Source organism: Protopterus annectens, chromosome 4.part0, assembly GCF_019279795.1.
Source record: "Protopterus annectens isolate FY-2018-M chromosome 4.part0, PAN1.0, whole genome shotgun sequence".
NCBI lineage: Eukaryota > Metazoa > Chordata > Ceratodontiformes > Protopteridae > Protopterus > Protopterus annectens.
Window position 1 is genome coordinate 626,377,704 of NC_056733.1, and position 12,125 is coordinate 626,389,828.

General features: G+C 41.8%; 1 protein-coding gene across 1 annotated transcript in view; it reads right to left on the reverse strand.

The window, feature by feature from the left end:
- The window catches only part of CIT (citron rho-interacting serine/threonine kinase), a 3,433,971-nt gene that overhangs the window by 2,769,064 nt on the left and 652,782 nt on the right, over positions 1-12,125 (reverse strand). The window contains exon 10 of the mRNA XM_044069760.1: positions 1,227-1,413. Within this exon, the coding sequence (XP_043925695.1) occupies positions 1,227-1,413 (187 nt within the window). The remainder of the gene's footprint in view (positions 1-1,226; positions 1,414-12,125) is intronic.

The window sequence follows — 12,125 nt, forward strand, 5'->3', positions numbered from 1 at the left end:
GGCAGCACCAAACATGCACACCATTTGGACAACACATTCTATACACAGTTCTGGCAGCAGCAAACATCTACATAGTTTTAACAACACAAGTATACACATATACACACAAACTCATATGCACACACAGTTCTGACAGCACCATGCATGCCCACAATTCCAAAACAACAAAGCATGAACAAACATGGTGCAGCACCAGTAGTGTGTGAAGATGTTGAGAATGCCATGTGAGAGAACAACTCTGACAGCAATGCCTGTGATCAAAGCTCTCAGGGGGAGGCGCAGGCATGTAAAAAATTATTGTTTCATACTGCATTTTTCAATCATTGACGATTTTGTTTATTTTTTCTGTGTAGTTTTCTCCTGGGCCTCCATTGAAAATGGGCATTTGCTCAGTCGGACTATCCTGGTCAACAAATGTAATAAATAAATAAAAATAAACAGCTGTCAAACTACAAAAATAAACAAAAGAATCCAGCTCTAACAGAGATCTTGTACTTATGGCACAGAAACATTACTGTACATTAAAAGTAAGGATCCAGTGCTGAAAAACACTAGTAAAATGAATCACTTCAAGTCTGACAGGTTCAGTATTAACAACTGTGCTTCCTCCTCTAAAAGAGATACCACAACCATTCTTCTATTTCTCTCTGACACCAAAGCACATTAAGCACATTCAAAATGCAGTACTGCCCTTTAGAGATTTAAGCATAGTGTCTATCACCACAGAGCAATACAGTTATTTGCAACAGCCACCAAAAATTAAGAATGCAGAATTGTTGCCATGGAAATAGGTGACAACATTAAGTTTCTCATCTCCCTTGGTTACCGATTCGTGATCTCCAGGTCTTTTAAGTTTTACATCATATATTTTAACTGAAAGGGTTCTTCTAGTGCAGAAATGTCCTAAATCTGCTGGATTAGACTTTCTTAGCAATAACTGTACAGTCTAATACCTGGCTAATTCAGTCAAGGGAATAACAACCAATCAAGACAGAAAGGTACGCCACTAAATCAGATGTATGGCTATTCATCAAGTCCATCTACAGCAGTCATGCTCGAAAAACAGCTTCTCAGATGTCTAATACACTTCACAGGCTGATTCATATCTATCAGACAGATAGCGAATAATCTGAATAGATGCTACAAACTGTCCTTTAACCCCCCCCCCCACCAAGATGGCCATTCAGTGTAGCCTGTTGCAAACTTAGGTATGAATTTGTACTTACTCTGTCCTGCTGAGTGTTACTAATGGTTTGCTGAAGGAAAAACCAACAAAAGGCAGATCTTCTCCTGTGAATCCTGCAGAGTTCATTAGTCGAGGCACAGGCAATGATGGCAAAGAAGGTTTCTCTGGCTCTTCAAAATTGGAGGTATCATCTTCAGATTTGAGGGTAGGTACAAATGGGGGAGGAGCTGAAGAGAAATAGAGATGTAAAAATAAGGCCAGCCCAATTCATAAATAGTATACAGGGACACAGAGGCAGTGACAGAGCTTTCCACATCGTAGCTGTGTCGGATTTCTCTTTTGCAGGAAGACTGAATCAGCTCTCAGTAAGCAATCACAGTTATAAGAGGTTAACCCTTCAACCTGTAGATTATGCAAATCAGCACAACACAGTCAGATGCACACACATACATAAAACACAAGCAAACATATATAGTGTCACACTACGCCCACACGCACAAGCACACACAGTATGCATTACAGATATCTTATGGGATATCACAGGACGTGAAAAGCAGCACAGAGTAAGTGAATGGTGAATAAAAGAGCACCTGCTGGCTCTCAGAAAACTCAATGGGTTGCCAAAGCTGCTGTTTGACTGCTGACACATGCCATTAGGTAGTGAGCAAGACTTGAACAAAAGGAACATCTCCTCCTGAGCAGCAGTCTGCAGTGCATTCAGCTAATCCATGCTGCTGCTTCTGGCAGAGATGGCCTGGCTGCTGAGTAACCCCTTCAGTGCCACAGCCAGGGATGTAATGACACTTCCTAATACCCCGCAAATAAACACACACACACACATACTATGAGATCCCACATGGCTGAGTAGAGCCTTATGGGGTAAGTGCTGCACATGTATCAATGGACAATTTCAAGTTCAGGCCAGGGCCTTGAGCAGTATAACAGGCACAATATTTAAATCAAACTATTTGCAGCTTCTTTTTGGGTTGGTCTGGAACACTGAACACTGACTCCTTAACTGGAGATAACTCCCAGTACCCAAAATAATAAAACTCTACCCCTCTCATACCCAAAATAATAAAACTCTACCCCTCTCATACCTGTACATCTGACACTAATACTTACAGCCTTCTCTTTTCTCTTTATGTAGCCATACATAAATGCTTTGATATAAAATTTCTCACTGGATTCTCCACTTCCCATACAGCTGTTCTCACAATTATGTAATGGTACAGTAGCCATCTCCTTGTCGTATAATGATGTTTCAAACAGACTAGATGCCTACTTTCATTCTTTTATATCAAGAGAATGACTTAACATTTTGATAAATGAAATAAAAAATAAAAAAAAAATAAAAATAAGCGTTTACATTCCGGCAAATGAAAACAATAAAACAAAGATATATGAAGAAATCCAATGCAGGTAAACGTTATATAAGCTCTCAAACTGGAAGCAGTCACCCACAAGTTACAGTGCATGCTCATAACTTACTGGTGAAGTGCTTTTATTCTATACAAGACACCACAGCCCACATATGCAAAAACACAGTGCCAGCTGAAATTGTAAGCGCCCACACTAAGCATACAAATGAAAAACTCATCTCAGATACAATTATCTAAATTCTCTTAGTAAGGCTTTCCTTCTTATTTATACTTCTTTTACTTGAAAACTTTATAGAATCAGGTATTGTAGACTAATTACATCTGCAAAACTTGCATCTCATTTTTAAAGCTCAATATGAAAATGTTTTTATAGACTGCAGGCATTAGGCAGCAGACACTAGGAAAAAACATGCAGAACAGAGCAAAGAACAAACAAGGGTGACTGGGAACAAGGCTGAGCATTATTAGTCTACAATACAAGGAGTGTGAGCAGGAAGATGGAGAGTTTCAAGCAATGATGCAAGAGATGAGGGTGGACACTGCAGATATCACATAAACATGGGCCACAGACAAAGGAGATCAGCAAACATAGGGGGATTGTGGCTGACAAAATTTGCAGATGACTGCAAACTGGGCACCATAATTGACACTCCATCAGACACAGACATCCTCCAGAAAGGTCTCATAGAAATGGATAACTGGTGCCAGAGCCATGGCCTTAAGCTAAATGCCAAAAAATGTATAGTCATACCCTTTGGGAAAAACAAGGTAACCCCTAATTACCACATAGGTGGTAATCCATTAAACACGGAAGAAGTTATCAGGGACCTGGGGACCCAAGTTGACAGTAACCTCTCTTTTGACACTCACATTGCCAAAGTGGTTAGGAAGACCTTCTACATTGCCCACCTGATCATGAAGGGATTCACATCCAGATCAGGAGAGGTCATTGTACCCCTGTACTCTTCACTTATCAGACCAATGATTGAGTACAACGCCCCAAATGTACCTTACCCGACACCTGCAGCAGTTGGAAAGACCCCAAAAGTTCCTCACCAAAAGGATAAAGGGGCTCAAACATATGTCATACGATGCCCGACTGAAGAAACTCCAGCTCTATTCAGTCGCATACCGTCTGCTCAGAGGTGATCTGTGCCTGACATACAAGGCCATGTCCAACCCGGAATTAATGGACATGCTCCACCTCAAAAAATCCAAATCCACCAGAGCCACGAGAGCAAGAGACTTAAACCTCAACACGGATATAAATAGGACGTGCTGGAGGAACAGATTCATCACCCAGAGACTCCCTACACTATGGAACAGAATCCCAGTCCATGTGAGGCAGAGCCCCTCACTGACTCTGTTCAAGAGAAATCTTGACGAGTGGATGGGAGATCGTAGGTTTACCCCGGGAATCATCTCTGTATCACTGCTGGACAGAGGCACAGCAAACTAATGGGTATAGTATTCTCATCCTAAGGGGTGGTGAAAGCCACACACACTCTGGCTAGGCTTATAAATGCCCTAGGGCAGATAGCCTAGTATGAACCTATGAACCTATGAGCATGAAGATGCTTAGGTGTATGTCGCTCATGGATGAGAGAAAAGGTAAAAATAGTGGTTGAGCAGCAAACTACATTAAAACAAGGGCATCAGATGTGAATCCAGAGAGGAGAAACACCACTAAACCATTAATGGGGCTGGGGTACAGCCAGGATTAAAAGGTAGGATAAGTGTTCTGGCTATTAAAGGAAAGCAGGAGGGCTGATAAATTATATCATCCCCCAGACAGAGCAAAAGATGATGATGACAGATAGTGGTGGAGAAAATAAAAAGTAGAATAGGATGAAGAAAACAAAACTTGTGGGGACTGGAATCTGCCAGGAACAAGCTGGAAATTTTTCAAATTCGATACTAGAAAGCTAAAGAGGTCTTAGACAATGAAGGGTTCAGGCAACTTTTTTTGAAACTGTACCACAAAGTTTAGAATTATGTCTGTGACCCTAACCAAGGCACAGTGTGCCTAGGTGAAGGCACGTTTTCCAAATTGATTATGTTATATGCCACTGTGTAGTTTAGAGTTTAGAATTACAGGAAGAAGGGTAATGAATGCAAAGACTGATGAATGGAAGAAATTTCATGGGAGTGGATTGCAATAAGATGGGGAGATAATAAAAAGGTAAGTTACGAGACAGAGAGAGTATCAAGGGAGTAAACAACCCATGGGTCCAAGTCAGAGAAATGGACAAGGGTTTAAGGAATAGATACAGGCAAAAAGAGGAAAATGCCAATGTACCTACAAAGGAATGTGACGACAGAAATTATGGCAAAAGATAGGGTATACAAGAGGTAGAAAGGGAAGTACAGGGGAAAGGCACAGTACAAAAAGCACAGGCTGAAACATAGTAAAAGGGAATAACTAAGGGAGAAAGAAGTTGCGCAAGAATTTACCATAACAGTAGATGCTCAGATAGCACACTGTTGCAGTACTATTGACAGATGAGACATATCTTGCCCAGAATATCATACATTTGACCAGTATGCCAAAGCTTAGGAGCTCCCTTCCTCATCCATCACACATTTGACCTTACACACAAGCTCAAGGCTGTGTACTGGTACTTAAGGGCCATACAAGCAAGAAAATCCTCAGAGCTTTCTTGCCCCAGAGAGAGACAGACTGTAATGAGGACAGACTCAATTAAGTAAGAAAATAAGTTTGTGGGAAGGGGAAGGACAGGCACATAAGAGTCCTAAAACAAAGAAACGGGGATGTAGGGAGGGTGGATATACTGCAATAATGATCCATTTCAACATCTAATGTTATGATAAGTTGTTGTACATCTGTACAATGTTGATTACATCATGTTGCGGCAATGCTAACAGATGTGACCATTCCCAAAGGTTTTAGGAAGTCTGAGATGATGCAATAGAAACATTACTGTAGGCCAGTAAACGTAGAAATATGGTTCTGGCAAACATGGTTCTGGCTATAGAAAAGGCATCAATTTGTAATGGTGAGAATATTAGATGAAGTTACTACCTTTAATACAGATATGGAGTCCATTCCTTTAAAGCCCCTGAAGAAGTTATAGCTCTTGTAAAGTGAGTTTTAATGTGGAAAGGAATACCCATAAAAATTCACCCAAAATGGTCTGTTTGGAAGTTAATGAGTGACCCTGTGTTTTTTTTTTCTTTTACCTTTTTTTTTAACCTCAAAGGAAATAATACATAGATCAGATTTTCTAATCCATTTGATCTTGTGTAAGTAAATTTTCAACTGCCTGTGTACATCTAATAAATGTTGAATTATTTCTCCCTAACTTTGAGGGTTATGAGACAGTGATTCAGGCACATTTCCATAAAAACTTAGGCATAAATAAGTGATTAGTTCTAAGGGAAACCCTGTGCTTATGCAAAATCACAAGTCACAAAGGCTTGTAGTTCAGAGATTCTTAACAGTTCTTAAAAACTGCTTACTGATTTCTCAGTGAACATTTTTAAGGATACAGAGGAAAAGTGTTTAAAAGGTGTTAAAGTCAGTTCTCAAGAACATAATTCAGGTCCTGACCAGGAGGAATAGATTTCATAGGTTCATAGGTTCATACTAGGCTATCTGCCCTAGGGCATTTATAAGCCTAGCCAGAATGTGTTTGGCTTTCGCCACCCATTTTAAATTTATTTTGCTATGCCCTTTTTCGAGGTTAGTATACTGTGCCTCTGTCTAACAGTGACACAGAAGTGATACCCGGTTTAAACCTACGATCTCCCATCCACTCATCAAGATTCCTCTTGAAGAGAGTCAATGAGGGACTCTGCCTAACCTGGACTGGGATTTTATTCCAGAGTGAAGGGAGCCTTTGGGTTATGAATCTGTCCCTCCAGCATGTCCTATTTATTTCAGTGCTGAGGTTCAAGTCTCTCGAGCGCATAGCTCGATGGGATTTGGATTTTCTGAGTGATTAGCTGTTGAAGACTCCTTTTAAGAACTGTTTGACATATAAACATGAAGAAAAAGGTGGGCCTGAAATGGCTGACAAATGTACCTTAATAGAGATATATACTAAGGCAGAATTGAGCAGATCGCACAGATATTTGAAGATGTATGGTATACCTGCCCAAAAGGGACCCAGTCCTCTTTATAGCATCAAACATATAATCTTTTCCATTTTGAAATACATTTTCTAACTGTAGTTCTTCTAGCCTCCTTTATTACTTGTGTAACATATTCTATGTATAAAGGTGCCTAAAATGGATTAAAAGCTCATTATCCATTCCACATACCCTGGAAAGTACAGACCCATTAGTTTCACTAGCCTCATATGTAAAGCTATGGAGTGTACTACCTCAGACTTCATTAATCTAGATACTGAAAATCTCATAACTCTGTACTCTCATCAATTTGGCTTCGTCAAAGGTGGTCCTGCCTCTGAAAAAATAACTAAAGTAGTGGGTAAAGGTCATGCAGTGTTATGAAGTACATACAGCATTATCTGGAGCTGGCCAAAGCCTTTGATACTATTCCCCACACAGTCATTACTTGCAGACTTGTAAACCTGAACATAAAACCTTATGTTGTACAGTGGACAGCTAACTGGCTGTCTGAAAGAACCCAGGTGGTTAGAGTCGAAGGTACCACTTCTGAAAGCAAAAAAGGTACCCACAGGGCTCAGTGTTGGGAACTCTTCTATTTGGCATCTGTTTCAAAGACCTTCAATCCAGAACTCCTTGCCTTTAGTTCATCGAAGTTCGCAGATGACTGTGAACTGTGTGCTCTTATTCAATGTTCTAATGGCTCATAATTGCTCCAGCATGGGTTAGACCATGTCTCAAATTAAATGTGAAAAACGTAGCACAGTTCATTTTTGTAGCCAAACATATTCACAAACCTTAGAAGTGACACACTCCTCTAATCCAACACCATCGTAAGGGATATAGGCGCTCTTTTTAATAATTCCCTATCGTTTGACCATCATAGCCCTAAAGTAGTTCTGTCTGGCTCATCTAGTTTCCAAAGTTATCGCTAATAGAACCAAAGAAATCTCAATTCCCCTTTTTCTCGTATTTCATCATGTCCAGTACAGAATACAATGCACTTTTTGTTATGCATTTGTATAAACATATCAATTAACTTGAGAAACCTCAGAGATCCATAACTAAAAAGATAAGTAGCCTTAAAAATCTTAGTTCTCAACTCAGACTGGTATCTCTCTGTCCTCGGTCTCCAATAGACTCGTCCATGGAGATTTGTGTATAGCCTCTAACTATGAGAGAGCCAGCCCTCTTTGATCACCTATTCCTTCACAGTAACAATGATACCTCAGATACATGGTTAAAAGAACTAAGCCCTCATCAGCAGTTGAATAAGACAGATTGGCATGATAGATTTATATCCCAATGTATCCCTTACCTCTGGAACAAACTTTCACTACATGTCAAGCAAAGTAGCATCCTTTACACCTATTACATAGGAGGTTACTAGGCCAATGGTCCTGGGGTCTTTACAAGCCTAGCCAAGAATTTATCGCCAAAAAAAAAAATGAAACCTCAATCAGCACATGTCGCCCTGTTAATGAGGGACAAAGTTGGAACCCCTGGCACAGATTTGTTGTTTCCCATCCACTCATCAAGGCTGCATTTGAAAAGGATCAGCGAGGTACTCTGTTTGACATGCATGGGAAGTCTATTCCAGAGACAGGACAACCTCTGGGAGGCAAACCTGCCTCTCAAGCAGGTTTTTTTGATGTCGTATATTAGATTTTAGGCCTTTCGAGTGGGTAATTCGAGAGGAGTTAGATTTACGGATATGAAGCATTTCTAGTAGGGCAGGGTAAGATATTGCCTTGTAGGTGAGACATAGATCATCTCTGAGCAATCTGTATGATACCGAATAGAGTAATAGTGATTTGAGCCTTTCTGCATAGGACAGGTGTTGGAGGCTATGGATTCTCTTTGGGAGGTATTTCTGCGCCTTTCCAGTTGGTGCAGGTGTTTGGAGAGGTACATACCAAATGGGGCGATATACTCAATTATATGTCTAATAAGGGAGGAGTACAGAGAAGTAATAACCTCCTTTTTTCTGGATTAAATCCCTTTACTTATGAGATGAACCATGTAAAAGGCTTTTCTGACCACCGCCGCCACATGATGGTCGAATGGGAGATGGTCGAATGGGAGATTGCTGTCAACCGGAGTACCCAGGTCTCTCACCACAGGTTGTGTGCTTAGGAGGTTGCCATTAACGTGATAATCAGCATGGCTGTGTTTTTGCCGAATGATACAATAATACATTTTTTTGCATTTAACTTAAGGTCATGACTTTGGCATCAGTTACTTGTAGCTGTGAGACCCTCTTGCAGTATATGTTATCATTTGGGGAGTCAGTGACAGCATCCAACTTACAGTCACCTGCAAACTTGATCAGCCACAGGCCCTTTGTCTTTGCCTGGACCTCTGAGAAGTAGATGCCAAACAGCAGAAGTCACAGGACAGATCCCTGGAGAACACCACTAGTGACACGTCTGCTGTCAGAGGTAGTGGCACCAATTTTGACCTTATGGGTCCTATCTGTGAGCCAGCTGGCCACCCATCTGACGATACAGGGATTAACACCAAGTTGTGTTAGCTTTTTGATGATGTCCGAGTGGGGGATTGTGTCAAAGGCCTTGACCAGGTCAAGGAAAGCTGCATGTACTGACTTTTCTGCATCCAGGGCCTTGGTGACAGTCTCAAAGAAGTCAACTAGGTTCAATAGGCAATATCTGTCCCCGACAAATCTGAACTGGGTGGGGTCAAGTTCTTGGAGATTGCCTATATCCTTGTTTATGAGATCCAGAATACGCTCCATGGCTTTACAGATCAGACTTGTCAAGCTAATGGGACAATAGTTTACCAGGTCAGTAGTGGCACCACCTTTGTGCAAGGGGATGACAATGGCGGTTCTCTACTCTGTTGGAATGAAGCCTGTAATTAGACTGTGGTTGAATAGGGTGCTCAATGGCAAAGATAGTTCTTGCTGGAGATGGTGCAGAATACAGCCTGGGATACTATCAAGTACCATGCTTGCACTTTATCTACAGAGATGTGAGGTGTGGGACAAGTATCAGGGCTGTCGACTGGGCCTTTGGGGGGATGATAACAGGGTGAAGTTTGTGCTGAAACTTTCAACTAGTAGGTTGGCTAAGTCACCAGGATCAGTGTAAGTGGTACCATTAAGTACTAGTTTGGAACAAACTTCAACTCATAATTGGCTTTAGAGGTTTTCACTAGTGATCCAGTTTGCCTGCTGAGGCGGAGGAGGGAGTTTTTCTGATTTGGAATTTTTTTCCTTTTTACCATTGGACAACACTTTTTTCCTTTTGTTATAAAGCCTGTTGATAGAAGATGTCCACCAGACAGGTTTGTGTCTCCTTGAGGAGCAGGTGTTAGTTCTGTTGGGTATGTCTGAGTCCATGCAGTTGTACAGGTGTTTGTATATTGCACTGGCGTACTGTTCAGCATAGTTGTCTGCATCATTTCAGGGGGTCGGTGGTGTGAAGCTGCTGATACCCTCCCTTAGGAGACTGTAGTCCGCTTTTGAGAAGTTTTTTAGCCTGGTTACAGGTGGGGAGGGGTTGGGTGGGATAGAAACTTTGAATGAGACAGACTGATGATCTGATCTCACCAGGGAAGAACATACTATGGGAGTGGTGCAGCAGTCGCCCATGTTGGCGAGAACCAAGTCCATTATGTTATCTCCTCTTGTGGGGGATGAGATCAGCTGGTCTAGTGCGTTAGAAATGATGAAGTCAAGGAACTGCTGGGTGAGTGCATTAGTGCAGGAATAGTTCACCCAACCTATGGTGGGGTAGTTGAAGTCACCAAAGATCAGGGTGTTAGGGAGTACCTTAATGGAGTCAAGTAGGTCTAAGTAAGAGGAGTGGGTGTCCTGAGACATGGAGGGGGGGGGTCTATAGCTGGCTATAACTTGGATGGGTGTCTTGCCAACTATAAGTTGTACCTGGAGTAATTCCAGTGCATCACGCTGGTAAACCAGTCTGGAGGTGTGCCTGTCCTTAATGAAGATAGAGACTCCATCACCCTTAGTCTTTCCGACTTCATTTTGGGGTTGGAAAAGTGTGGAACAAGGTATAGCCTGGTAAGGCAGGGGTGCTCTCCGCAGCCCTGAACAAAGTTTCCATGACTGCAAAGACACAGGCATCTTCCAGTGTGAGGAGAGCCTCCAGTGAGTGCATTTTCAGATTAAGGCTCTTAGCATTGAGCAGCATGACCTTCAATTTGCTTTTTGATAGATCATTTATGTTAGAAGATTTGTCTTTGGGACATAACCTAAAAAAGGCACAATGGGGGAGGCAAGAGCCTTGGCCAAGATCTGGAACCCCAGGGGTGACAGCTGGAGGCCATCTCTGGCAAAGTATCGAGGCCTGTCAACCATGTCATCCCAGGCTGACAGATACTGGATCCCCATGGAAAGACACCAGAAAATAAGCCAATTATTGAAGTCGATCACTTTTTGTTGGTATTGTGGTGGTATTCTTGGTGATGGTAGGATGCTGCTTAGGGCTAGGGTCATACCTTCCTGGAGCACATACTCTGAGAGCTGAACCACGTCTATCTTCGTATAGTCCAGGGAAGAACGTCTCAAGTCATTTACACCAACATGGACAATGCAGAGTCATACTTGTACCTGTTGTGGAGAGACTTCAATGCATGCGTGATGTGGAGGATTCTGGCACCTGACAAACAGCTGACCATGGCCTTCTCCTTCTTGAGCCTGTTGAGGGGGACATCAGTGTGTCTCACGATTGAGTCACCAATGACTAGTATGTTTGGTTTATTTATTATGAGCTGGGTTGGTTTACTGTTAAGCTTAACTGGCTGTGTTTGTGAGAGACTGGTGTTTTGACTACTGTGTGTGATGTGATTGGTGTTGTGTGTGAATGTTAGCGAGTGTGTTTCAGGGGTCTCTGTTGTTGAGGACCCCTGCATAGGTGTGTGTGTGACTCAGTGGTGTGGTGTTTGTGCTGGCAATCTCCTCTTTGTCAGAAGCACTGACTGTGGTGTGAGAGAGCATGAATTCCAGCTTACTGACGTAGATGCATCTCTCGCAAGTAGAAGAATTATGTGCTAGGAGAAGGGGACTGTCCGTGAACATGTGGCAGTTGCTACACTGTCTCAGTGTGCCCATGTCGACCAGGCTGGCAGGAGAAACTGATGGGAATTGTCCAGACATAGTGCTCTGAATAACTGGCAGACTTATGGAGAGCAGAATTTGATAAGGGTTTTTCCACAAAAACCCTAAATGTAAAATAACTGGCCTGAAGCACAAGTGCTAAAACCAAAACTAAGATGCTTAGAATAGCAGGTAAATTTAATCAGGCTACTAACAAACAGTAATAAGTGCAGAATAAGAGCACTCGAACACTTAAAAGCAGAAACTAAGGTAATAAAGAAGGTAGAAGACAGTTACAGTAAGAGCAGCTGAATAAAAAATAAAAGTATAAATGGATTTTTTTTTTTTAGTAGAGAGAGGGAACAGAGCAAGATTAAGAGACTAT